At 50.9% G+C, this 27,134-nt stretch overlaps 1 protein-coding gene and 1 long non-coding RNA gene across 5 annotated transcripts; one reads left to right on the forward strand and one right to left on the reverse strand.

Annotated features, from left to right (window-relative positions):
* Positions 1-1,668: 1,668 nt before the first annotated feature.
* On the reverse strand, positions 1,669-27,016 carry Axl (AXL receptor tyrosine kinase). 4 transcript variants are annotated; one of them, XM_042668140.1, is made up of 20 exons: positions 26,668-27,016; positions 25,552-25,777; positions 25,148-25,248; positions 23,263-23,439; positions 18,979-19,059; positions 18,723-18,838; positions 16,097-16,307; positions 15,648-15,787; positions 14,548-14,698; positions 14,177-14,203; positions 12,037-12,169; positions 11,700-11,791; positions 7,237-7,332; positions 6,983-7,060; positions 5,898-5,990; positions 5,329-5,450; positions 4,187-4,296; positions 3,062-3,221; positions 2,555-2,691; positions 1,669-2,114 (listed from the first exon to the last, which is right to left on the reverse strand). In XM_042668140.1, the coding sequence occupies exons 1-20, from the start codon at positions 26,741-26,743 to the stop codon at positions 1,763-1,765; spliced, it is 2,679 nt and encodes an 892-aa protein (XP_042524074.1). In that variant the 5' UTR covers positions 26,744-27,016; the 3' UTR covers positions 1,669-1,762. The 4 variants fall into 4 exon arrangements, with proteins under 4 accessions (XP_042524074.1, XP_042524072.1, XP_042524076.1 ...); XM_042668138.1 differs by having other exon boundaries at positions 25,552-25,780; XM_042668142.1 differs by lacking the exon at positions 14,177-14,203.
* LOC122097561 lies at positions 5,312-9,286 on the forward strand. Its single transcript, XR_006145544.1, has 3 exons — positions 5,312-5,393; positions 8,182-8,227; positions 8,838-9,286. It is a non-coding gene; the product is annotated as an uncharacterized LOC122097561 (long non-coding RNA).
* Positions 27,017-27,134: the final 118 nt, after the last annotated feature.

Below are 27,134 nucleotides of genomic sequence, written 5' to 3' on the forward strand. Positions count from 1 at the left end.
TGAGCCCACATTCTGTAGACCAAGGATGAGGGACTGGCTCAAGGGGGCAGCATGGCCCCAAAGAAGAGAGATGGTCCATTCCCTGGGGGGAAAGGTAGCATCCCTAATGCATTGCACAGGCTTGAGGGGCACACACCCCCAAGATGAGGGAAAGGGAAAGCGTACCTGGCACACAGAGGAATATTACAAAGTTATAACTTCGGGATCATACCGATGTCCCAGACTTGTGGTCCCTTACAATTTCAGAACATCTAAATCTTTTTTCCTGGCTGTGGGGCTTAAACTCAGGACCTGGGTGGTGCTGTTCCTGAGCTCTCTTGCTCAAGGCTAGTGCTCTACCACTTTGAGCCACAGCTCTACTTCCGGTTTTCTAGAGGTTCATTGGAGATGAGTCTCATTGACTTTTCTGCCTTGGCTGGCTTTGAATCATTTTCCTCAGATCTGAGCCTCCTAAGTAGCTAGGATGACACACACGAGCCACCCGTGCCTGGCTTCCAAATTTTTTTTTTGTCATGGGACTTGAACTCAGTGCCTGAGCACTGTCCCTGAACTTTTTTAAAATTTTTTCTCTCAAGGCTAGCACTCTACCACTTTGAGCCACAGCTCCATTTCTGAACATTTAAACCTTAAACTACAGTGCTGATAGAAATGTGTATTCTTGGACCTTTGAGTATTGTCTTAAATAAGAGGAATGCAGCTTAGAGGACCTGATGGTCTCCAATATTAAAGATGATTAACTCTGGTGTCTAATTAGTGACAAGTAAGCATCTTAGATGTATAGGACCCACAATTTTGTAACTATAGACCATGCAGTGCCTGGAAACATAAAACAGGCCAACATTAGAATCTTAACAGCATAATCATCTAGAACCTTTAAGCATCTGATCTAGAATCTTAAACCCAAGGAAGCTAGCTTCTTAGACTAGGCTTTAGAATGTCACATCTTAGAACATTATATCTTAGAACCATCTATCTTTCTTCTCTTAGAGTTTCTGAACAGCAACTAGAATCTTCGATTCTTAGATCCAGGATCACATAGAAGAGAATCTATGATTATAAAGCCTCAGAGACTATAACTGACCATTAGAAGCTTAGAACTTGAGAAAAAAGATAAGGTTTTGGAGCCTCATGATCTAGAGTCTTTCAGCCAGAAGATCTAAACTCAGAGCCTTAACGTCAAAAATTTTAAATAATTGGCCTTAGGACCTCCATGTTTACAATGATAAAATCTTTAGGATCATAGAACCTAGATTCCTAAGGCACCCCAGGATTCAGAACTTTAGAAGAATCAAGAACAATAAAGCCTTAGGTCCTAGAAGAATCTTGGGACTTTAGAACTTGGAATCTTGGGCCTTTTATAAAGAATTTGACAACTAGAAAAATCTAGAGCCACCAAATCTGAGAACCTTTGAACCAGTGGGCCTTAAAATCTCCATATCTAGAACCTTTAACATTTTGAGAATCAGGGACTTTAGAATTTCAGGCCCTCAGAAGAACCAACTCTAGACTCCTTAAGCCTCAGGACCTACAATATTCTAGACTGTGAGACCTGGAGAAGAACCCTTGGAGAGATTGCAGTCCAGCCCCTTCCTGGCAGGGAGGGGAATGGTAAGGCACAGAAAAGACGAAGCAAATCTATCCGGCATGGAGGAGACCAGACCTAGAGTGGGAAAGTGGGGGGGGGGGCAAGGAGGAGGCGCCCCCCCAGTGGCAGTGCCTAGCTTGGGTCCTGAGAGGGTGTCTCCCTGGTAGAGGGTTGTTTTCAGGCACCATCTTCCTGCCCTGGGGGTGCCGGGGACCTCCTATCAGCGGGCAGAGAGGGTCCAGGACTTGTCGAAGGGCAGAGGACATAGCGTCCAGCAGGATGGATCTCAGCTGCGGTGAGGTAGCTACAAGAATCCTTAGGGTCAGGCTGGGCTGGGGGTTCGGCTCCTCCAGCTGCTCCCAGTGGTTCTGGGTGGCCCCCACCCTCGTCCATGTTGACGTAGAGGATTTCCTCAGGCTCTTGGGCTGGGGGCAGGGCTTTCAGTGTGTTCTCCAAGTCTTCCCGCAGTTCTGAAAAGCTTGGTCGGTCTCTGGGGTTCAGTTCCCAGCACCGGAACATCAAGGCATACCTAAAGAAAGGTGGGAGACTGAGGTTCAGGAAAGTGGGGGGGACATTCTGGAACTTGGATTTGAGGGTACCTATGGGGATTTGGGAAGTTCTATTTCCAGTCCCAGAGCTTGAATTCAGGGTCTTGTCTCTAAGCTTTTGTGCTCAAGGCTGGCACTCTACCACTTGAGCCACAGCTCCACTTCTGGCTTTATTTATTTATTTATTTTAGTGATCAGTGGAAGATAAGACTCTCACAGACTTTCCTGCCTGGGCTGGCTTTGAATGATCCTCAGATCTCAGCTTCCTGAGGAGCTAGGATGACAGGCATGAGCCACAGTACCTGTCTCTGAGCAGTGTTTTACAGGGCTCAGGAGATGTTGGGGCTTTGTGTAGAGGTTCAGGGGGTGTGAAGTGCATTTTGGGGGTGGGGCCCCCAAAAGGGGCCCTGAGGGTCCTCACAGGCCATCCAGGCAGTCCACGGGCTGCTTCAGGCGGTTCCCCTGGCGCAGGTAGTCATAAATCTCACTGTTCTCCACTCCTGGATATGGGGTTTGGCCTCGGGTGGCGATCTCCCACATTGTGACCCCAAAGGACCACTAAGCGGAACAGAGGGAAGGGAATTAGAGGGGCCTCTGCTGCACAAAGCCACCCCCAAACACACAGGCCCAGAGGTACACGCATGATCCCTGCACGCATGTTCCCAGCTGGTCCTGTGGGATCTGCATGGGCAAGGCATGCTGATGCACACATATATCCAATCCTGCAGGATGTACACGTTGTGGTAGTGGGGCCATGTGCACCTGCCAGCCATGCTGCTGCCACCATGCATGCACGAGTTTGGACACATCCCTAACAAATGCATAGAGGCTTTGCCCTAGCTAGATCAGAGGAGCCTTGACCTTGACAGCTGGGAGAGGCAGTCATCACCTCCCACCATGTCATTCCTCCCCACCAGCCCCCACAAACCACATCACTCTTGCTGGTGTAGACACGGTCTGCCAGACTCTCGATGGCGATCCATTTGACTGGCATTTTGGCAATGCGTCCCTGGCGATAGTAATCTCCATTGTAGATCTTCTTTGAGAGCCCAAAGTCTGCCACGCACACGGACATGTTCTCATTCAGCCTGTCCACATGAGGGAGAGAGGCCATCAGCCTCCTCCACCAGGAAGCCGGCCCAGATTTTCACATATACCTCCACCCCCCCACCCCTTCACTGCCCTGCCTGGAATTGGATGGAGCAGGGGTGGGGGGTGGTGGGAGGGTGTCTTTCTTCTGTACCCTCACCCCAGTCCCTAAGGAGACTGCTTCACTTTTTTGCAGGGGGGGGGGGAGGAGGGATGGGGGAAGTTCGGTCATGGGGCTTGAACTAAGGGCCTGGGCACTGTCCTGGATCTTTTTTTTGCTCAAGGCTAGAGCTCTAGTACTTTGAACCACAGCACCACTTCCAGTTTTCAGGTGGTTAATTGGAGGTAAGAGTCTCACGGACTTTCCTGCCAGGGCTGGCTTTGAACCTTGATCCACAGATCTCAGCTTCCTGAGTAGCTAGGATGACAGGCATGAACCACCGGTGCCCAGCTTCTTGTTCCCTCTTATAACAAGAAAATGGGTATTAGTCTTCAATGAACCAGCTCAGCTTTCACTTTTTGCCAGCTTCTAAGCTTCTCCTAAGAATTTTGGGTTTTACTCATGAGTTTTCTTGTTGGGTGCAGTAGCTTATGCCTGTAATTCCAGCTACTGAGGGAGGTGGAGATGCAGTGGTTCATAGTTCCAGGCTGGGCCATGAAAAAAAAAAAAAGTTAGCAAGACACTATCTCAACCAAGAAGGTTGGCCATACCTGTCATTCTAGCCCCGGTAAAAACATGATATGAGACTCTATTTGAAATATAACTAAAAAAGGAGAGGGGCTAGGGGAGATAAGGGAGAGAGAGAGAGAGTTAAGGGAAAAAATAGAATAGATTAGGAAATATGGAAAAAAAAAAGCCAGGCACTGGTGGTTCAAGGCTTTCATCCTAGCTACCCAGGAGGCTGAGATCTGAGGATCACAGTTCAAAGCCAGCCTGGACAGAATGGCAGTATAACACACTCACATACAGTTCCTGGCAGCCAGGTCTCGGTGTATGAATCTTTTGGTACTCAGGTATTCCATGCCACTGGCGATGTCTGCCATGAACTTCACCAACATTTGAGTGGGCAAGAACTGGGGGGGAGGGGGGCAACAGGAGGGAGAGGAGTCAGCAGAGGAAGAACACCAAAGTTCTTCCTCTTTCCCTTCCTGGGCTAGTGCTGTTCTTCTTGTCATGATTTCCCGGGCTTTGCTATGAACTCCAACCCCTTTCTGTAGCCAACAGTTGACCATGGAGCTTGAACATAGGAAGCTGTCCCTGAGCTTTTTGTGTCCCAGGCTAACACTCCAGTGCTTTGAGCCACAGCACCACTTCTGGTATTCTGATGGTTCATTGGAGATAAGAGTCTCAGACTTTCCTGCCCTGGCTGGCTTCAAACTTGGATCCTCAGATCGCAGCTTCCTGAGTAGCTAGGATGACAAGCTTGGGCCACAGGTGCCCCACAGGGGATCCACAATATTTTATATGATATAATCCTGTCTTTCTCTGTCACTGGTTACACACCAGGGGGCTCCATTTTTTTTATTTTTTATTTTTGCCAGTCTTGGGGTTTGAACTCAAGGCCTGGGCACTGTCCCTGAGCTTCTTTTGCTCAAAGCTAGTATTCTGCCACTTGAGCCACAGCGCCACTTCTGGCTTTTTCTGTGTGTACAGTACTGAGGAATTGAACCCAGGGCTTCATGCATGCAAAGCAAGCATTCTATCACGAAGCCACATTTCCAGCTCTCATTTTGGGTCTTTAGACAAGCCAGCCTTAGCTCCCACATTCTGTGATTTCATGGAGATTCTTCCAGCCTGAATCTCTGTATACCCTTGGCAGGAAATGCCCCCTCCCACCCCATTCCGCTTTAAAATCTTTATGCCTAGAATCTCCCTGCATCCTTATCATCAGTCCGGTTTCCTTTCTAGCCCTTTAATTGTCCAGTTTACATATTTGTTAGTATGTTTATTTCCTGGTTCCCTCCCAGGAAGCCTTACACTAAGAAAGCAAGTTCAAGGTCGTGGTAACCTTTACTCGTGGTAACCTTCACTGTATGTGACAGTGTTGGGTACCTGATAGATGCTCAATTAATAACTTGCATACAGGATGAGAAATGTCCCCTCACCACTGGCTGGTCCCCAAGCCGGGAATAAAGGAGGAAACTGTGCAAATCTCCATGCTTCATAAAAGGTAAGATGACCACGGGTTCTGGAAAGCCCTCTCGTTCTGAGCCCTGGAAACAGACCCCTGAGGGGACCCCCCCCCACAACCGGGCAGTGGGGTCATTCCAGCTGGGAAGAAGGGGAGCCCAGCCCCTCTCCCTCGCCAAGCCCTCAAATCTAGCTGCTACATGGTTTGGGGGAAGGGGGTCAGTAGCCAGGATTGGAAGTCTGAGGCCTTCATTTCCCAGGGACTTTTCCGGAGATTCTCTAGGGAGGGCTATTTTTGGGGAAGGGTCAGAGGTCACATTCCAAGCAGAAGGAGAAAAGGAAGGGGAGCTCTCGGGTCCCCAAGGATGGGGGAGCAGCAGGGAGCCTGGGCGTTTGATGGATCTATTACTACAGGGAAAGTGAGGGGGGGGGGTGTCTGCCTTCTGGTATGGGGCCACATGGGAATGGTTGGCTCCCCCACCTCCTTCCCTTCCTCCCTATCTCTCCTCCCTCTTTTCCTCTCTCCTACCCTCCTCTCCCTTACCGATGAGCCTCATGACGTTGGGGTGGTCAAACTCTTTCATGCACACAGCTTCACTCAGAAAATCCTCCAGCTCCGACCTGGTGCAAATGGCAACTTGCGGGTGGGAGGGGGGAGGGGATGCTCAGGAAAGGTGGAGGGGACAGCACGAAAGTCCCAGAGACTCTTTTATTTACTTTTTTTTTTTTGCTAGTCCTAGAGCTTGAACTCAGGGCCTGGGCTCTGTCCCTGAGCCTCTCTGTGCTTAAGGCTAGCACTTTACCACTTGAGCCACAGGGCTACTTCCAGCCTTTTCTGTTTATGTGGTACTGTGGAATTGAACCCAGAACTTCATGCATGCTAGGCAAGCACTCTACCACTAAGCCACACTCCCAGAGACACTTATCTCCAGTGTACCAGCAAAAAGCCAGAAGCAGCAGTGTGGCTTAAGTGGTAAAGCACCAGTCTTGAATGGAACAAGCCAAGGGACAGTGCTCAGGCCCTTAGCTCAAGCCCGCATTACTGTCTTTAAAACAAACAAACCAACCAACAACGAAAGCAATGGTTAGGTATAGCTCGGTAGTAGAACTCTTGCTCATCTCCTGTTTTGTTATCAGTCTAGTTTCTGCTTTTCAGTCTCTCCTCTGCCAAAGTAGCAATGTCCTTATGTTCAATTTCTTCTATTGAAGCATCTGTTTCCCAGCTTGATACACTGGGGTCACTAGCTTTTTGTTATTGTTGTTGTTGCTTACGGAGCTTGAACTCAGGACCTAGGCTCTGTCCCTGAGTTCTTTTGCTCAAGGCTAGCACTCTACCACTTTGAGCCACAGTGCCACATCTGCTTTTGATTGGTTCATTGGCGATAAGAGTCTCATGGGGACTTTTCTGCCTGGGTTGGCTTCAAACCCTGATCCTCAGATCTCAGCCTCTTGAGTAGCTAGCCAGGATGACAGGTGTGGGTCACCAGTACCAGGTGACTAGCTCTGTGTGTGTGTGTGTGTGTGTGTGTGTGTGTTTTGCTCTCCTGCCCTCCCTAAGGGGTATGGGGAAGGGCTCCAGGTCTGGATGTGGGGGTGTAGAGTTGTATGTGCATGCATGCTCAGACTTACTCTTCATCGTCTTCACGGCCACCTTGAGGATGGAGTCATCTTGGTTGAGCTGGCCCTCCATCACTGCTCCAAACTCTCCTGTGTGTGTGTGGGTGGGGTGGGGAGGGGAAGGATACACCATTGACTTCCGGTGGGGAGGCAGGGAGGCAGGGAGGTGGGGCTGTATTTCCTTTTGTTGGGTAAAAGTGCAGGAGTGAAGCATCTCAGGGTTGGGGGGGGGGAAATGCATGTGTCCTGGGGGGCAGAGTCCTTACCTTCTCCCAGAGTCTTCCCCAAAGCCACCTTATGCCTGTCCACCATGACATCTCGCAGCTTCTCCTTCAACTCCTCGCTGATTCCCAAGCTGTTCACTGCAGGGAAGATAAATGGAGACAAGCAGCAACGCTGACACAGAAGTAAGGCTGGCCAGGAACCATATTCTCACTGTTGGACATTTTGTTCAAAATCCACCACTATAGCCACCATGGCTCAGGCCTGTCATCTTAGCTACTCAGGAGGCTAGGATGTAAGGATCGCGGTTCAAAACTAGCTGGCCAGAAAAGTCTGTGAAAGGTCTATCTCCAATGAATCACCAAAAAAAAGCAAAACAAAACAACAAAAAAAGCTGGAAATGGAGCTGTGGCTCAAGTGGTAGAGTGCCAGCCTTGAATGAAAAAGCTCAGGCCCCCTCCAGGCCTCCCCTCCACACACAAAGAAATGAGAAATGCTTGAGGAAGTGCTAATTAATTTCCTGTAATCATTATATAGTGTATACACAATCCAATTATTGCTCTGAACTATGAAAATATGTACAATTGTTCCATGTCAGTTACAAAATGTAAAGTTACCATCTAGAAGACATTTGGGAGTAGCTCAGTAGTAACGGACTTGCCTCAAGATTTTAGGTTCAGGGCTGGGAAGGTGGCTCAGTGGTAGAGCGCTTGCCTTGTGTGCCTGAGGCCCTGGGTTCGATTCCTCAGCACCACTTAAGCAAAAAGAAAAAAGCCAGAAGTGGCGTTGTGGCTCAAGTATACTCAGCCTTGAGTACTGAGAGGCTCAAGGAAAGTGCCCAGGCTCTGAGTTTAAGCTCTATGAACTGGCAAGAAAGAAAGAAAGGAAGAAAGAAAGAAAGAAAAGAGAGAGAGAAAGAAAGGAAGAAAAAAGACAGACTAGATACTATATTCAACTAAAATTTGTTTTCTTTGTTTCTTTTGAGACAGTCACATGATCCTCCTGCCCCAGCTTCCTAAGGAACTGAGATTACAGGTATGTGCCATCACACCAGTCTTTCAAGTAAGACATGTAAGAGAGGTGGAAATATTCAGCAAATGGATACTAAAATTAGTTTTCCACATTTCTTTGTTTGTTTGTTTTTTGGGTCTGGTCATGGGGCCTGAACTCTGGGCCTGGGCGCTGTCCCTCAGCTCTTCACCTCAAGGCTAGCGCTCTACCACTTGAGCCACAGCGCCACTTCCGGTTTTCTGGTGGTTTATTGGAGATAGGAGTCTCACGGTCTCTCCTGCCCGGGCTGGCTTTGAACCGCGATCCTCAGATCTCAGCCTCCTGAGTAGCTAGGATTACAGGCGTGAGCCACCAGCGCCCAGCAAATTTTTTTTTTTTTTTTTTTTTTTGGGTCCGGTCGTGGGGCCTGAACTCTGGGCCTGGGCGCTGTCCCTCAGCTCTTCAGCTCAAGGCTAGCACTCTACCACTTGAGCCAGAACACCACTTCCGGCTTTTTTCTTTTTGCTTATGTGGTGCTGAGGAATTGAACCCAGGGCCTCAGGCACGCAAGGCAAGCGCTCTACCACTGAGCCACCTTCCCAGCCCTTCCTTGACCTCTCTTGAAATAAGGATCTTTTTTTTTTTTCCCTTCCAGTTTCCTTGTTTTTGGAATTAGGCGCCTCAACATGTAGCCCAGACTGGCCTGGAACTCTTGATCATCCTGATTTAGCCTCCCAAGTGCTGGGATTACAGGCGTGAGCCATCATGCCTAATCTAAAACAGTAGCTTCAAAAACAAAAACAAAAACAAAAGCACAACACACAAAAAAAACCCCACAGTAGCTTCTGAAGACAAAGATGGCATAAGCACATGTTTGGCCAATCACTGATGACCTCATCACCAAGGGTCAAGGAATCTGGGAAACTCCTCTGGGAGATCATGAAGAAGATACCAGTGAAGAAAGGCCAGGACATCTTGGTGTTACAAGCACAGTTTTGACCACATGGACCCCTGCCGAGGTCTCCGGAACCCAGGGGACCTGGGGTTCACACTTTGGGAAATGAAAGCTGTGTAATATTCCATTAAATGACTTCAACCTTCCTGCTTCTTCTTCTTTTTTTTTTTTTTGGGTCCGGTCGTGGGGCCTGAACTCTGGGCCTGGGCGCTGTCCCTCAGCTCTTCAGCTCAAGGCTAGCACTCTACCACTTGAGCCACAGCGCCACTTCCGGCTTTTCTTTCCCTTTTTGCTTATGTGGTGCTGAGGAATCAAACCCAGGGCCTCAGGCAAGCAAGGCAAGCGCTTTAACCACTGAGCCACCTTCCCAGCCCCTGCTGCTTCTTCTTCCTTCTCTTTTTAAATCTCTTTCCCAGCCCTTTCCCAATACTGCCCTCACCTCAGGCCTGGAAGCCTTTTTGTTTGGTGCTACATTTAGATTTGGCTGCATCCTTTTTATTTTCTAGAGAGTTGGGATTTGACCTCTGAGGACACTAAAAGAATAAATCTATAGCTGAGCTGGAGACAGGAAGGTTGAGAGTTCAAGGCTATCTATCCTGGGCTATGTGTCCTCTCTCTCTCTCTCAAAAAAAAAAAAGGGGCGAGAATTGATCCTATAATTTTTTGGCGGGGGGTGTTGGTTGTGGGCCTTGAACTCTGGGCCTGGGTGCTGTCCCTGCGCTCTTCAGCTCAAGATTAGCGCTCTACCACTTGAGCCACAGCACCACTTCTGGTTTTCTGGTGGTTAATTGGAGATTAAAGTCTCATAGACTTTCCTGCCTGGGCTGGCTTTGAACCCCAATCTCAGCCTGCGTAGCTAGGATTACAGGTGTGAGCCACCAGCACTTGGCTCTACCACTTTGATCCACAGTACCATTTCTGCTTTTCTCTTGGTTCTGACTTTCCTTTCCAGGCTAGCTTCGAACCATAATCCCCAGATCTCAGCCTCCAGGGTAGTTAGGATGACAGGTATGAACCACCAGCAACCAGTTGACCCTATGAGTTTCAAAACTATAGTATTGATTGTTGTCATTTTTCAGGCCAAGATTCTATCTCTCTAACATCCTACAATTCCAACAAGCCATAGGGTATGAGAGTGAAGAGTATGTATTTCAGGCCAAATGTGGTGGTAGACACCTATAATCCAAGCACTGGGAAGGCTGAGAATTATCTAGCATGTGTCAGGTCTACACTTCCGAACTAAATTACACCACAAGCTCTGTGGCACTGAGCAAATTCTGTCATGCTGCCCTGGCTTCCTTATCTGGGAAGCAAGTGTGAGGTGACATTGGGTCCTTGGGTGATTGTTGCAATTAAATAAGGTGATACGTGTAGAATGCTTAATGGTGCTTGTCTCGTAGCAGGTGCTAGGGAAGTCTACCCTATGGCCATCATCATCACCACCATCGCCACTGCCACCATCTCCATCTCTTTCACCATTACTGTCACCACCTCATTACCATTACCTTTGTTACTATTGTCTTCATCTTTATCATCATCACCACTACCACCACCACCTTAATCATCACTACCATCACCTTAGTTACCACCACCTGCATTGTCATTATCATTACCACCATCTTCATCATCACCATCACCATCTTCATCATCACCACCATTACCATCATCACCATCATATTTTTCTAAATTTCTATGGCTTTGGGTGAGGCTTGGTGTTTCCTAAGATTTACTGCGTCTGAGATTCTAGTGTCTTAGCCAGGCATGGTGATACATGCCTGTAATCCCAGTACTTGAGAGGCTGAAGCCACAGAGTCATGAATTCTAGGTCAGTCTGGGCAACTTAGTAAGACACTGTCTCAACAACAACCAAAAAACCCAACAACAAAAAACAACTCTAAATCAAACCAAAGATGCCTCTCATTCTAGTTTTTTGTTGTTGTTGTTTTGTTTTTGTTTTTGTTTTTTTGGGTCCGGTTGTGGGGCCTGAACTCTGGGCCTGGGCGCTGTCCCTCAGCTCTTCAGCTCAAGGCTAGCACTCTACCACTTGAGCCACAGCGCCACTTCCGGCTTTTTTCTTTTTGCTTATGTGGTGCTGAGGAATCGAACCCAGGGCCTCATGCATGCAAGGCAAGCGCTCTACCACTGAGCCACCTTCCCAGCCCTCTCATTCTAGTTTTATTTGTCAGTCATGGGGCTTGAACTCTGGGCCTGGGTGCTGTCCCTGCTCTCTTCAGCTCAAGGAGAATGCCACAGTGGCACTTCTGGTTTTCTAGTGGTTTATTGGAGATAAGAGTCTCACGGAGTTTCCTGCCTGGGCTGGCTTTGAACCGCGATCCTCAGATCTCAGCCTCCTGAGTAGCTAGGATGACAGGCGTGAGCCACTGGTGCCCGGCTCATTCTAGTTTTTAGAGCCATGTATGGTTCCACAGCTCCATCATTTCAGGGACTGTGGTCCCCAGGCTTTCACAAGTGGGGGCTCATGCACCTACAGAAGCCTAGCAGGCCCATTTCTCTCTGCTTTTTGAGCCTAGACCAGAGCAAGAAAGCATAGAGTTCACTCACAGATGGCTTCATTGGTCCGCCGACTGTAGGACTTGCGAACACGGTACCTGACTACCAGCTCACCTCTCTCCACTGTGGGCTCAAACACCTCGCTGGGGGGAGTGGGGGAGAAGGTGAGGACAGGAAAGAACCACATGGAACCCCCTCCTTCCAAATACCATCCCCAGCCCCCCAGGCCTGCCCTCAGCCCTCTCCAGCCCTCTCATTCCTGCCTCCCTGGCCTCATTCCCCTTCTTGGTCATTTCCCCTTCTGCCCCAGCCTCCTTACTGGCCTCCCTGCCTCCGGCTTCTCCACCCCCAGCCCACAGAAGCCTTTCCCCATGACATCCTAACTCACCCATAGCGGGTCTCTTTCTTCCGCCGGTGAACGAGGAACAGGGCCAGGATGAGGACACAGACAGCAGCCACGATAGCTCCCAGCAGTACATACCACCAGGGCCACGAGAAGGCAGGAGCTGGGGGCTCACTCACTGTCGGAGGGGGGGAGGGTACGGGGAACAGGTCATGGCAGAGGTCTGGGAGCCAAGGGGGTGTGATGTGGGGAGTCAAGGGACATGGGAGAAGTTGTGGGGTGCACTTGAATGATGGATGTGTTCTCATATCCCAGACACTGAGCTAGGCAAGGGCGTCGTGGTACATGAGGTAGGGTAGAAAGCATGAGAAACTGGTAGGGTGAGCGAGAGAGAGACAGAACTGCTCTTTGGGTGTGCAAGAGGTGGAATGGGATGGTGAGCTGATGAGCGTGGGAGAGGTGTGAGCCCATCCGAAGTAGTGCAGGAGGCTTAAGGTTGACAATGGAATGACTGTGCTAGGCGAGTGGGCCTGGGTGTGGAAAAAGAGGTTGAGTAGGGAAGGGAATCTCTGTAGTATCAGATGGTGTGTAAGGTATCTGGCAAGGAATATGCAGGGAGTGTGAGGCTGGGGGCCAAAAACTAAGGGCTATGTGGAGCGAGTGTTCAATGAGTTCGAATGAGCCAGGGGCTCAATCTTGTAATTCATTTAGAGATTCAGGGTTCCTAAGATTTACTGTGTCTAAGACTGAGGCTGAGACCAGATCTCTGGATTAAAAAAAATTTTTTTTAAAAATCTGTGGAACTCTGTCTCCAAAATACCTAGCAAAAAGCTGAGCTGGAGGTATGGCTCAAGAGGTAGGGTGCCCATTATAAACAAGAGAGCTAGCCTAGCTCTGGTGGCTCACACCTGTGATCCTAGCTACTCAGGAGGCTGAGATCTAAGGATCGCAGTTCCAAGTCAGTCCTGGCAGAAAAGTCCCTGTGAGACTCTTATTTCCAATTAACCATTCAAAAGCTGGAAGTGGAGCTGTGGCTCAAAGTGGTAGAACACTAACCGTGAGCAGAAGAGCTCAGGGACAATGCCCAGGCCCTGAATTCAAGCCCCACAACTGACCAAAACAAAACAAAAAAAAAAAAAAAAGAAAGAAAGAAAAAAAGAAAAGGAAAGAAAACAAAAAGCTAAATGAGAGTTCCAGGTCTCAGCAAGGTTCCAGGCCTCAGTCTTAATGATTAAACAAAGAGCAAGAGAAGAAGGTATGTGAAGAACAGCTCAGGGTAGTGGCTGTGTTACAATGTTACAAGTGGTGACTCATGAGAGGGCTAGGAGGGGACAGTGGTGTTCCAGAAGGGATGTTTGAGAACTGTTGGGGAAAAACCTGTGGGATGGATGTGTGGATACTGTCTTTCCTTTCTTCCATCCCCTCATACTTCCTTTCATCCATCCAACCTTCCTTTCTGCCTTCCACCCATCCACCTGCTCATCCTTCCATCTATCTGTCCATCCATCCAACCAGCTATCTTTCCCTCCCTCCCTCCCTTCCCACCTTCCTCCCTCCGTCCCTCCCTCCCTTCTTTCCTTCCTTCCTTCCTCTTTCTCTCTCCCTCCTTCCTCTTTCTCTCTCCCTCCTTCCTTCCTTCCCTCCCTCCCCTTCTTTCCTTCTCTCTCTCTTCTTTCTCTTTTGTCAGTTGTGGAGTTTGAACTAAGGACTTGGACATTGTCCCTAAGCTCTTTTGCTCAAGGCTAGCATTCTATCATCTTGAGCCACTCCTGGTCTTTGAGTGGTTAATTGGAGATAAGAGGGACTTTTCTGCCTTGGCTGGCTTCTAACAACCCTCAGGTCTCAGTCTCCTGAGTAACTAGGATTACAAGTGTGAGCCAACAGTGCTAGGCCCACCATTCTTTCTCCCATCCATCCATCCATCCATCCATCCACCCATCCATCCATCCATCCTTTGACCTGTCCACATATCCACTCACTCTCCATCTACCCATGCACCCATCCGGCCATCTCCCCAATGTGCTGGGCTATCCCAGACCCCTCCCCCTCCAGGGCCCCGCACAAACCTAAGAAGCAGGTTAGATGAGTGTGAGAAACGTGTGTGTGTGTGTGTGTGTGTGTGTGTGTGTACAGGGCCCTCATGGTATGTTAGGGGAGGGAGGGAGTAGAGTTCAGAAGCCCTTACCCAAGTGATGGATTGGCAGTCCTTGCCCTGTGAGGAGAAAGGACAGAGAGGAGATGTGCTCAGAGAGGGCAAGACAGGGGAGGGAGGAAGGGAGAGAAGGAGGGAGGGAGGAAGGGAAGGAGGGAGGGTGGAAAGGAGGGAAGAAAGTAGGGAGAGAGGAAGAGGGAAGGAGAGAGGAAGGAGGGAGAGGAAAGAAGGGAAGGGGGGGAGGGCGGGAGAGAGGGGAAGGAGGGAGGGAAGGAAGGAGGGAGGGAGGGAGGGAGGAGGCTTCCTGCCAGGCACACAGCCTGGGCTGTGCAGCACTGAGAGGTGCGGAGTCGGGGTGTCACAGGAGGAAGGCCCACGGTGGGCTGAGGGGGCTTTGGTGTTACCTGGGCGCCAGGGCTCCAGGGGCACCGGGAGGCTCCAGGGCCCATCCCCTGCAGAGGTGTAGGCTGCCACGGACACGGTCAGGTTAGTCACAGGCCCGTCCCCCCGCAGTTCAAGGGTCATTTCTCTCTTTAGCCCCACATCCATTAGCACCTATGATCCAAAAGCAGAAAAATCTAGAAAACTCCCCCTAGCTGGCTCGTGAGCCATCACCCTGAGCCTCTGCTCGGGCCGGTGTCTCACCCCCATTCTTCATTCTCCCCGGCCCCCCAGGCCTCAATCCTCATCCCCAGCCTTCATTCCCCGCCCCCCCCCCCCGCCCCCAGCTAAGGCCCCCGTCCCTCATCCCTAGCATTCACCGCCGCCCCCCATTTGCCTCTCTGTCTCTCTGGGATACTGGCCACACCAAGACAGGAACTGTCTCTGTTCTAGCCTGGCCTTTAATTCCTTAGCACCATAAATTGTATATGCTACTGTTCACTCCTGTGTGGAAGAATTGAATTCTGTTGCTTTCTCCTTTATCTCTCCAACCCCTGTGAACATCTAGGCCCTACCTCTCCACCTAAGAGGTTTCTAGCTCTAGGTAAAACCTTTATCAAGTTTATTTATTTATTGTCAGTTGTGGGTCTTGAACTCTGGGCCCGTGTGCTGTCCCTGAGCTCTTTGGCTCCAGGATAGCGCTCTAGGACTTGAGCCACAGTACCACTTCTGGTTTTCTGAGTGGTTCTTTGGAGATAAGAGTCTCATGGACTTTCCTGCTTGGACTGGCTTTGAACCTCCATCCTCAGATCTCCAACTCCTGAGTAGCTAGGTTTACAGGCGTGAGCCACCAGTGCCTAGCAAGTTTATTTTTTAAAGCCCTGTCCCCTTCCTCCAGACAGTTATACGTGTCTGCAGTAAAACTGTTTGAGTCAGTACATCTGTCTCTTAAAATACTTTTGTACTGGTTCTTAAATATTTATTCCATCTCCCCTCCCAGGGGTCCCCTTAACCTCCCCTGGATTACTAGGCGCAGGCCAATTGCATCATCTTGACATCTTCTTCCCATCTCCCTCCTCCTCCTCCCACCATCCCAACCCCCAACCCAGTCAGCAGCACCCACCTCAGGGGTGTCCTGGCCACGGTATGCCAGCCGGTACCCTAACAGGGTACCCTGCAAGGGCACTTTGGGCTTCTGCCAACGCACGAGGGCCTGGCTCCCATTCCGCATGGCGCTAACATTCTCAGGGGGGCCCAGGGGCACTGGAGGGCAAGGAAGAGGGGAAGCTAGCATCCTCATCTCTTCCTGACCACCCCCCTCCTCCCCGGTGCCCAGGAAGTGGGGGGGGCTGCGTACAAAGGGCACTGTGCGTGGGCAGCGCATGCGGGATTTGCCAGGGGAGAAGCCAGGGGAGAGATCTGGGAAGGATGCCAGCAGGCAGGGCTGAGAGGACAGGAGGGACATGGAGGTCACATGGGGAAAAGGGGTGAGAGGAGACCCGGGGGGTGGCACTGAGGCGGGCAAGGTCCAGCATGACCATGGGTGGCATCTCTCAGCCCAGCCTTTCCTACCTCCTTCCGGCGTCTCCACCGGGTGCCAATGGGTCCAGGGAGAAGACCCCTGGCTGCTGGCACAAGACAACCGGATGTGGTAAAGGGTGTGGGGATGGAGCTTGCCCAGGCGAAGCTGGTAGGGGGGCACGGATGCCTGCAAGGTGAGGGGCTCCTCCGAAGGCTCTGGTTCTCCCAGCTGGTCACCTACCACATCATCGGACAGCACAGCCTGAAGAGAGAGGGGAGAGCTGGGTGCCAGCAGCACGGCGCACACCTGTCAACCTGGCTACTCAAGGAGGCTGAGATCTGAGTGTGAAGCCAGCTTGGGCAGGAAAGTCAGACAGACTTATCTTCAAATGAAGCAGTACAAAGCCAGAAGTGGAGGTGTGGCTCAATTGGTAGAGCACCAACCTGGAGTGAGTAAGATTCAGGCCTTGAGTTCAAGCCCCAGTACTAACACAGAGAGAAAGAAGAAAAGAAAGATAGAAAGAAAGAAAAAAGAAAGAAAGGAAGGAAGAAAGAGGAAGGAAGGAGAGAACTAGAGAAAGACAGAAAGGAAGGAAAAGAAAGTAGCAAATAATTGTTGATCTAGGGCTGGGAAGGTGGCTCAGTGGTAGAGTGATTCATAATTACAGAGTCAGGTATCCTGGCTCACACCTTTAATCTTAGCTACCCAGGCCTCTATCTATCTATCTATCTATCTATCCTCTCTCTCTATATATATTATACATATATATATATATATATATTTTTTTTTTTTTTTTTTTGTCGGTTGTGGGGCTTGAACTCTGGGTCTGGATGCTGTCCCTGAACTCTTCAGTTCAAGGCTAGCACTTTACCACTTGAGCCACAGTGCCACTTGTGGTTTTCTGGTGGTTAATTAGAGATAAGAGTCTCACAGATTTTCCTGTCTGGGCTGGCTTTGAATCCTGATCTTCAGATCTCAGCCTCTTGAGTAGCTAGGATTACAAGCATGATCCACTGGCACCTATCTGTATTTTTTTTTTTTTTTTGGGTCCAGTTGTGGGGCCTGAACTCTGGGCCTGGGCGCTGTCCCTCAGCTCTTCAGCTCAAGGCTAGCGCTCTACCACTTGAGCCACAGAACTACTTCCAGCTTTTTCTGCTTATGTGATGCTGAAGAATCGAACTCAGGGCCTCATGCATGCAAGGCGAGCACTCTACCACTGAGCCACCTTCCCAGCCCCTGTATTTTGTTTTTGAGATAGGACCTTACTACTTTTGTTGAGGCTGCCCTCAAACTCTCCATCTTCCTGCTGCCACCTCTTGAGTAGTTGGGATTACGGGTATGTGTCACCCTGTCTACCTTTTGCTCCCTACCCCCGATGGTGGTGGTGGGGAATGAGGAAGCTGGAGCACATAGAGATTTGGTGGCTTGCCCAAAGTCATACAGCCCCACATTGGGAGACAAGGTCACCTGGAAAGCACTGGAGGAGGTGGGCAACTTGTAGACATCAGGAGACAGAGTCAGGCTGCCCCCAGGCCTGCTCCCTGACCCATAATTGTGACAGATGGGAAGAGGAACTTCTGCCAGGACAAAGGGGAGGTGGGTGTATTGGAGGGGGGGGGGGCCATCCTTACTCCTACTTCTCCTTTCCTTAGGATAGGCATGACCCTCCGGCCTCAGTCCACCGGCAGCGGGAAGTGAGACCTGGAGAGGAAGAGCACCCACTTCTGCTTTCCTGGGGGACGCTGGGTAGATGGGGGCAGGGGTGTAGCTGGCACCTGGTCTGGCATTTAAGGTCCCCCAGGCTGAGGAGTCACTGGAATTCAATCTCAGCTTTGTCCTTCTAGCCATGGGCAGGGGAGGAGGAGCAGGCCCTTTTTTTTTTTCTCAGGATCTCAAGATGAATAACCCTAGCTTTTAAAGTTCAAACGAAGCCAGGCATTGTTAGCTCATACCCATCATCTTAACTCCTCAAGAGGCTGAGATCTGAGGATCGTGGTTCAAAGCCAGCCCGGGCAGGAAAGTCTGTGAGATTCTGATCTCCAATTAACCACTCAGAAAACTGGAAGTGGTGCTGTGGCTCAAGTGGTAGAGTGCTAGCCTCGAGCTGAAGAGCTGAGGGACAGCGCCCAGGCCCAGAGTTCAAGCCCCACAACAAAAAGAGAGAGAGAAAGAGAAAAAGAGAGAAAGAAAGAAAGAGAAAGAAAGGAAGGAAGGAAGGAAGGAAGGAAGGGAGGGAGGGAGGGAGGGAAGGAAGGAAGGAAGTTAGTTCAAATGATAAATGAAACTGGGCACCGGTAGCTTATACCTGTAATCCTAGCTACTCATGAAGTTGAGATCTGAGGCTCCGACTTGAAGCTAGCCCAGGCAGAAAAGTCCATAAGACCAATCTCCACTGAACCAGCAAGAGCTGGGAGCTCAAGTGGCGAAGGGCTAGCCTTGAGCAAAAAAAGCTCAGGGAGAATGGTGAGGCCTTGCGTTTAGGCCCCAGAACTGCCATTATACCCAGAGAAGTTAAATCTCTTGTGCAAGGTATTTCAGACAGCAGGGAGGAGAGGAGAGTCAGGACACTGGCTTAATTGAATATTCTACTGTTGGTTTCTTAGAGAGAGGATGGGTGCTTGTGAGTACGGATAAGAGGGCTGACACTGGGGTGACCAAAGTCAGGGGAGGTCTCACCTGTAGGGTGCAGTGGATGAGAGGGTAGACACCACTGAGGCCTGGAGTCCAAGCCACCTCCATCTCTGTGGGTTGGCAGGAAACCACGTGCAGGTCTTGGGGTCGCTGAGGAAGCACTGTGGGCAGATAGTGGGACAGAATAACCCTGGAGGCATCTCATCCCTCCCTGTCTGTGGCTAGTACCCTGGACCTAAGCTCCTCCTTCAGACACTCCATAACCCTCCCTCCCTCCCCCCCTCCGATCATTTTCTGTCACCTGTGATGGTGGCCGTGCGGGATGTGGTGATCCCTTTGGCATTGTGGGCTTCACAGGAGAAGGAAGATGTCTTGTTCAGACCTGGGGAGGAGAGAGGGCTGAGTGGTCAAGTAGAGGAAGCCTCATGTAGAAAGGTGGGCACTGGTGCTCACGTCTGTAATCCTAGCTGCTCAGAAGGCTGAGATCTGGGGATTGCCATCTGTCAAAACCAGTTAGAGGCTGGGACTCTGGTTTTTAGTGGTACAGTGCTTGCCTAGCATGCATGAAATCCCGGGTTCAATTCCTCAGTACCACATAAACAGAAAAAACCAGAAGTGGTGCTGTCTGTGGCTCAAGTGGTAGAGTGCTAGCATTGAGCAAAAGAAGCTCAGGGACAGTGCCCAGGCCCTCAGTTCAACCCCAGGACTGGCAAAAAAACAAAAAACAAACAAAAAAACCCAGGGCAGACAAATCTGAGAGACTCTTATTTCCAGTGAACTAGCAGGGTTGGCAGTATGAGCTCAAGTGGTAGTTGCTAGCTGTGAGTAGAAAAAGAGAAGCCAGACTGGAAGGCTCCAGTGGCCCGGTACTAGCCAAAAAAATAATAATAAAATAAAAGGAATAGCCAGGTACCAGTGGCTCACGCCTGTAACCCCAGCTACTCAGGAGGCTGAGATCTGAGGATTACAGTTCAAAGCCAGCCCAAGCAGGAAAATCCACAAAACTCTTATTTCCAATTAGCCACCAGAAAACCAGAAGTGTTGTTGTGGCTCAAGTGGTAGAGCACTCGCCTTGTGCTGAAGAGCTCAGGGACAGTGCCCAGGCCCAGTGTTCAAGCCCCAAGACTGACAAATAAATAAATAAAATAAAATAATAAAAGGAATAAAGAAGACATGTACATCCAATACAAACACAAACATATTCATACTGGCCTATGCCAACCTACGTAGAAGCACACACAGAATGGGTAAACTCACTAAAGCATGTATGGGTGTATGTGTAGAAAAGTTTTTTCATTGGTGCCAGCTGCTGGTGGCTTACTTCTATAAGGACTGAGGTTAAAACCCAACCTGGGCAGGAAAGTCCATCTGATTCTTCAATCAACCACGAAAAAAGCCCAAAGTAGAGTTGTAGCTTAAGTGGTAGAGTGCTAGCCTTGAGCACCAAAGCTCAGGGGCAGCGCTCAGGATCCGAGTGCAAAATCCAGGACGGGCAGAAAAAAAAAAAAACAAAAAAATTGTTCATCTATACACGCCGTCTATTTCCTGCTATGTATGTGGCTTTGTGGTGCTTCTGGGACACACGTGTACATTCATACACACAATACATTTGTGTGGCACCGTGTTCAGAGCATCAAACTTCAGCCTGATTCAAATCTGGGTGTGCAAGGCCTGGAGTGCATGGTTTGGGTGTATGTGGTCTGGGCATGCATGGCCTGGGCATGTGTGTTGTAAGTGTGCATGGCCCGGGTGCGCAAGACCTGGGCATGCATGTTCTAGGCATGCATGGCCTTAGTTTGTGTGGTCTAAGTCTGCATGGCGTGGGTGTGGATAGCCCCAGTGTGCAAGGCTGGTCTAGGCATGCATGGCGTAAGCATGTGTGATCTAGATGTGCATGGTGTAAGGTGTGTGTGGTGTAAGGTGTGCATGGCCTAGTGGTGCATGGCCTGGACATGCAATGTCTAGGTGTGCCTGGTTTATGTCTGCATATTCTGGGTGTGCATAGTCCTGGCCTGCAAGGTTTGGGTGTGCACAGGGCGTGCTCCTGCACCTGCACACCCCCCTGCACGTGGTGCCCGCTGCACGTGGCGCCCCTTGCAGTTTGCGCACGTGTAACTGCGCGTGCGCACGCCCTGTTACCACCACCTCCCGAGGTCCTGGCGGCGCCTCCCAGCTCCACGCCGACACAAAGTTTCCTTTTCTCTCCATCGTGGTCGGCCCTGCTTGGTGGGAGTGGAGCCGGAGTCCAGGCCCGCCGCCGCCGCCGACCCGGGCCGGAAGGGGCTGGGCCGGGGAGGGGGCACCCCGGTTCCCAGCCAAGGTCAGGTGCTCAGCAGGGACGAAGGGGGGGTCCGAGGGGGGCCGCGCTGGGCCCCCACGCTGGCACCTGGCTCGTGGGGACGCCGTTGGGCCAGCGAGCGAGCGGGGCCTGGGGCAGAGAACGGGGATTCTGGAACCTGGTCGTGTTCCGACCGCAGCATTCCTGCCCCCGCATGAGTCACGGCGCCCCCGCACCCCGCCCCTCCCCAGCACTTCCGGCCGCCTGTCTGGGACCCCCCTTCTCAGGCCCCTGCGTCTGCTCGGGGGAAGGGGCTGGTGGGGGGGGTGGCGATCCCTGTCCCTTCTTCTAGACCCTCCATGGGGGGGGGGAGCCTGACCTCTTCAGATGTGCTTTCCAGATGGGTCCCCCCCCCCCAGCTCCACCCCACCCCTGCCTTGCTTTTCCAGGGAATGTGAGGGATGGAAGGAAGACACGCCCTGAGTCAGAGGGACAGACTTAACAGCAACGGACAAAATTCCTTCACAAAGCAATAGAGACACACAGACCCATGCATATACACGAAGACACACAAAGACACACAGACACAAACACATAGACACACCAACACGGTGAGTCACACAAGCCGTTATTGGCACAAATGCAAACACAGATGAACAGAGCTGGCTAAGCTGAACTCCATGCTGGTCCTAAACAATGCATACTGACTCACATCTAGGAGACTTAGACACACACACAAATATACACAAACACAAATGAGTCAGCATGGGGACAAACCCATAAACCTAGTGGCACACACACACATGTGAATAACAGAAATCAAGTCACACACACATACACACACAGTAAGAAACATACAAGTAATCAGGGCTGGTGTCTCCTGTCTACTAGCTACTCAGGAGGCTGAGCTCTAGAAGATCACCGTTCAAAGCTAGCCCAGGCAGAAAAATAGTCTCTGAGATTCCATTTCTGTTTAAGTAGCAAAAAGCTGGGCTGGAGGCATGGCTTAGTGGTAGATCACCTGTCATGAGTAAAAAAAAGTCAAGCCAGAGCCAATACACATACAAGGAGACCAGAGGGAAGCAGCAGGTGTTTGTTATTGACTTGTGAACCCGAGGCTGTCTTACCTGCCCCCCCCCCCCCGCCCCCCACATACACACTGGGATCAGAGACTCCATTGGTGTCAGTTATATTCCAACAGGCTCAACCTATGCAGACACATGGATACCACAATTGGACACGTCCACCCCACAGAGACCCATGGACACACACACACACACACACACACACATACACACACATATCCATCCCTCTCTGGCACCCCCTCTTCTGTGACTCAAGCTTCATTCTTGTCCCTTACCACTCACTCAAGCCACTGGCCCTGAGTCACCCCTCTGGGGGGTCAGCATGCTTCCCATCCCTTCCCTGCACACTCAGGGTCCCTAGAATGCTGAGAATGTGGGTACCACCCTTCACCTCTGGCCCCTTTTCATCCCAGCAACGGCAGTGAGGAAGCAGGTGGGGTTCAGCCACCACTCTGGACTGAGACAACCTCAATTTGTCTCTCCTCCTTGGATAATGGAAGGTTCTTCACCCACCTCCACCCCCCAGCTCTGCCTCTGACCACTATGAAACTCCAAGCAGAGTGAGAGTCATCTTGTTAGCCCAACCTCCCTGTAACTCTCCCATCTTGGGTCACTTCGGGGTGTCTTTCTCTGGCTCCTTCTTTCTCTCCCTCCTTTGCCCAAAGGAGTGCCTGAGCCAAAGCCCAGAGGACGCTGGAGGGCAATCGATGGGCATCTGTGTGTGTATGTGAGGGCAGATGGGGGAGAAGAGGGCACGGATGGTTCCGATGCCCTGTTGGGTCACAAAAGGGCACAAGGCCCACAGACTTGAAAGCGCAGAGGAAATTGGAGACAAAGAGTGCTATTCAGAGAGGTTGAATGGAAAGAGTAAGAGACAAACAGATACACAGAGACCCAGGAAGAAAGAGTTAAGAGTTGCACTGGATACTGGTGGGTCACGCCCATCACCCTCATACTCAAGAGGCTGAGATCTGAGGATCCAGGTTCAAAGACATCCCAAGCAGGAAAGTCCCTGAGACTCTTATCTCCAATAAACCATCAGAAAACTGGAAGTGGTGCTGTGGCTCAAGTGGTAGAGTGCTAGCCTTGAGCTGAGAACTCAGAGATAGAGAGACTCAGAGACAGGCCAGAAGGCCAGGGAGACAGATTCAGTAAATAAAGAGTGCCATCCCTCCCCACTTCTGCCATGCCCTCTCCCCTTACCTACCCCCTCCCCACTCACCTGGCACATACAAGCTGTGTTGGGGATCATGGCCTGTGGTGGGGGTCAGAGGGACAGCATCTTGGAGCCAGAGCAGGTTCACAGGTTCTGGGGGACCCTGGGCCTGGCAGCTCAGGTTGAAGGGGACATTGGCAGCCACAACTTTGTCTTCAGGCTCCTTCAGGAAGTAAGGCAGGCCTGGTATGGGGGACAGGAGGAGAGGCTGGGGTCCCTCTGAATAAACTTGGGCTACCCCCCCACTATGGAGTGTTTGACCTGTTCCCCTACTTTTCTGCTTCTCCAGGACATCTGAACCTCCTTCAGTTTCTTTTATTTTTAATTAATTAATTTTTTGTTTATGTGGTACTGAGGAGTGGAACCCAGGGCTTCATGCATGCTAGGCAAGCACTCTACCACTAAGCCACATTCCCAGCCCTCCTTCAGTTTCTACCCTTACAATGCATGATCCTAACATCTGTTTCCCTCATGTCTGACCTTTAAGGTCTGTGTGGGTGTGTGGGTGCGCACACGCACACACACACACACACATGCCAGTCCTGGGGCTTGAACTCAAGACCTTGTGTTCTCCCCTTAGCTTTCTCCATTAAGACAGGTACGCTACCACTTGAGCCATACCTTCACTTCCACTTTTTTTTTTGCTGGTTAATTGGAGATGAGTCTTGAGGATTTGTCTGCCCTGACTGGCCTTGAACCAAAAATCCTCATTAACTCAGCCATCTGAGTGACTAGAATTTACAGGAGTAGATTCTATCCACAAGGTATCTGACTGCTTTTGTTGGGTGCCTGTAATCCTATCTATTAAGGAGTCTGTGATCTGAGGATGGTGGTTGGAAGCCAGCCTAGGCAGCAAAGGCCGTGAGACTCCAAGAACCACCAGAAAACCAGAAGTGGTGCTTGGCTGAAAGTCATAAGGCTCTAGCCTTGAATGACAAAGCTCAGGGACAGTGCCCAGGCTCTGAGAAGCCCCACAACTGACCAAAAAAAAAAAAAAAAAAAAAAAATCTGTGACTCCTCAATGAATCAATCATTAATTAATTCACTGACAATTATTTTATCTGTTTATTTATTTATTTTTATTTTATTTTATCTTTTGTCAGTCATGGGGCTAGAACTCTGGGTGCTGTCCCTGAGCTCTTCAGCTCAAGGCTAGCACTCTACCACTTGAGCCACAGAGCTGCTTCTGGTTTTCTGCGGGTTTATTAGAGATAAGAGTCTCACGGACTTTCCTGCCCAGGCTGGCTTTGAACTGTGATCCTCAGATCTCAGCCTCCTGAGTAGCTAGGATTACAGGCCTGAGCCACTGGTGCCTGGCTTCTATTTACATTTTTAATTTTTTCTTTTTTAATTTTTTATATTAAAGATGATGTATAGAGGAGTCACAGTTACCTAAATCAGGTAAAGTATAGATTTCTTTTTGGACAATGTTCCTCTTTCTCTCCCTCTTTCCCAGTTTTTCCTTCCTGTCCCTACCTGCAAGCCAAAAATTTAGAGACCTACTCTGGCTAGGTAAGCCGAAGCTACCCTCCAACTCCAGATCTTCCTGCCTCCATTTCCTGAGTGTTGGGATTGTATGTGTGCACCACCATGCCAGGCTTTCCTCATCTCATTTTACAGATGAGGAAAGCGGCGAGGTTCCCCAGGAGTGGGGAAGAGTAGAAGAGTTAAGTCATGTGCCTCTGATTTCTAGATGCTTCTACTTACTCCAATCATGCCTGACTCTCCTCCCACAAAAAGAAAAAATGTTGAATGCCTTCTCTTCCAGGATACAATCCTCCTATACCTGGACACCCCTAATGTCCCAAGATCATTAGCATATGTGCCCTAGAAAGGTACAGCAAATTCTGCAGTGCCTGGTGAATTCTCAGGACTGTGCCCCAGCACTTACCTTCCAGCCCAACGTAGCCAGGCTGGGACATGAAAGTCTTTCCTCCAAGAGTCACCAAACATTGGTACCGTCCTGTATCTGCAGGCTTCAGGGAGAAGATTCTGGAAGGGAAGAGGAGGATCAGAGAAGTTGAGGACCTGAGTTGGAGGCTGGTGGGGGGGGGGTGTCCACCAGAACTGAAGGAGGGGAGGCAGTGGGGAGGGAGAGGGTGTCTGGACAGAAAGGTCACGATATTTTTAGTTCATTTTACAGAAGAAGAACATGAAACTCAGGAGTGTCATCATAAGCGGAAAGCCAGACTGGGGTTCTACGTCCCCCCGTGGCGTGACTGAGCGGCTGGGGGGTGGGGTGGGGTGGGGGAGTGGGATCTGGGGGTGCCGAGGCTGGTCAGAGACATAGCGCACTTGAGCTGGCTGACCACTTTCCAGTCGTCCTCCCAATCTTCACCCAGGGGTAACTGAATCTGGGTGCTGTCTGCCATCTGGAGGGTCTGTCCATCCCGAAGCCAGTCCACTTCGGGGGGCTCGCCGTGGATGCGGAGCTCACACCGAAGGGTCCCTGTGATTCCTCGGGCCCCGGTGATGTTCTCTGGACTTTGTAAAAATGGGTCCTCTGCTTCAGCCTGGGCACCTGCTGAGAAGCAAGCAAGGGGAGGGAAGGAGCTGAGGGACCCCCCCTCCCCACCCAGGAAGAGGGGGTACCAGGACCCTGCCAGCTCTCCCCCACCAGGCCCCTTCCAGGCCCTTCAGCATACATAGTTGTGGGGTGACCTCAGAGTGCAGGGTGGGAGTGGAGGGTGGAGGCTTGGGAGAGGATGAGAGTCTTCCCAGGGGACCGAGGGCCAGTGTCCATCTATCCTGTGGGATCTGGGTGGCTTCCCATGCCCCAGGGCTGCCTGGCAGGGCTGCCCTCTGATCTTTGGATTGCCCCCCCCTCCCCAAGACTTTAACAGATTGGGATGGTGGGCAGAGGAGGGGAAAAAAAAAAAAGGGGCTGGGATGGAGAGAGAGACAGAAAGCGACAGAAATAAAGAGACAGAGACAGACAAAGAGAAAGAGACAAGAAACACGAAGAGTCATAGCCACTCCTTCCCTTCGGGGGGGTGTAAGACAGTGGCAAAGGGATCCCCAGAACTTCACATTCTACCCCATCCCTCTGTCTGCCTCAGCGGCCCTGTGGGGGAAGTTTCGATCCTGTTTCCTTGGATCCCCACGTCAGCTTCTTGTAAAGTTAGCCTTGATCCATCGCTCAGCTTTTCATGTCCATCTGTCTGTCTATGTCTTCTGCCTCTGCCCCCCCACCCCCGCAGTTTCTGTTTCTTTTCCTTCTGTTCCCCTGTCTTCTTTTTCTCCCCCCAATGCCTGTCCTAGCATGTCTGTGTGTCCTTCCATCTCTCTCCCTCTTTCTAAGTCTCTGCTGCTTCCAGGAAATGTCTCTAAGCTAAAAGTCTGGCATCTCCAACCACCTGTCATCCAGTCCCTCACCCCTCCACTGGTCTCCACAAGACCCCCAGCACTCACCCTCGGGGGCTGCATAACCCCAGCAGGACAACGCCAAACACCACACTAACGGGATTCTGCCCATCCTTTGGGTCATCAGCACACGAGAGAGATCCGAAGCCAAACTTTTTCTTCCCAACTTGCTGGACGCCTCCCGGAGGGGGGAGGGGGCAGGGCCAGGCTGTTCCCGGCCCTCCCCCCCAAGCTCCGGGCTCCCTGGGGACTTGGCACTGCCCACGCTTGGCACAGCAGGAGCCCCTCGCCTTGGCTCTGCTTCTCCAACAACCACCTTCCCCCAAGCTTGAGCCACTGACTGCCTCCTTCCCTTCCCAGCGCTGGCTCCTTCTCTTCCTCCCTAGACTTTAGGGCAACCCTTTCCCCGCCTCACACAGGCCCCCCCCCCTCTTTCCTCCGCCCACCAGGCTATAGCCTAAGGGGCCACCTGGACATCCAAGGGTTAACTCCTGGAGTTGAGGACAAACCCAGTC

This window comes from Dipodomys spectabilis, unplaced genomic scaffold (genome assembly GCF_019054845.1).
Source record: "Dipodomys spectabilis isolate Male_0828 unplaced genomic scaffold, ASM1905484v1 ptg000422l, whole genome shotgun sequence".
In the NCBI taxonomy this organism is placed as follows: Eukaryota; Metazoa; Chordata; class Mammalia; order Rodentia; family Heteromyidae; genus Dipodomys; species Dipodomys spectabilis.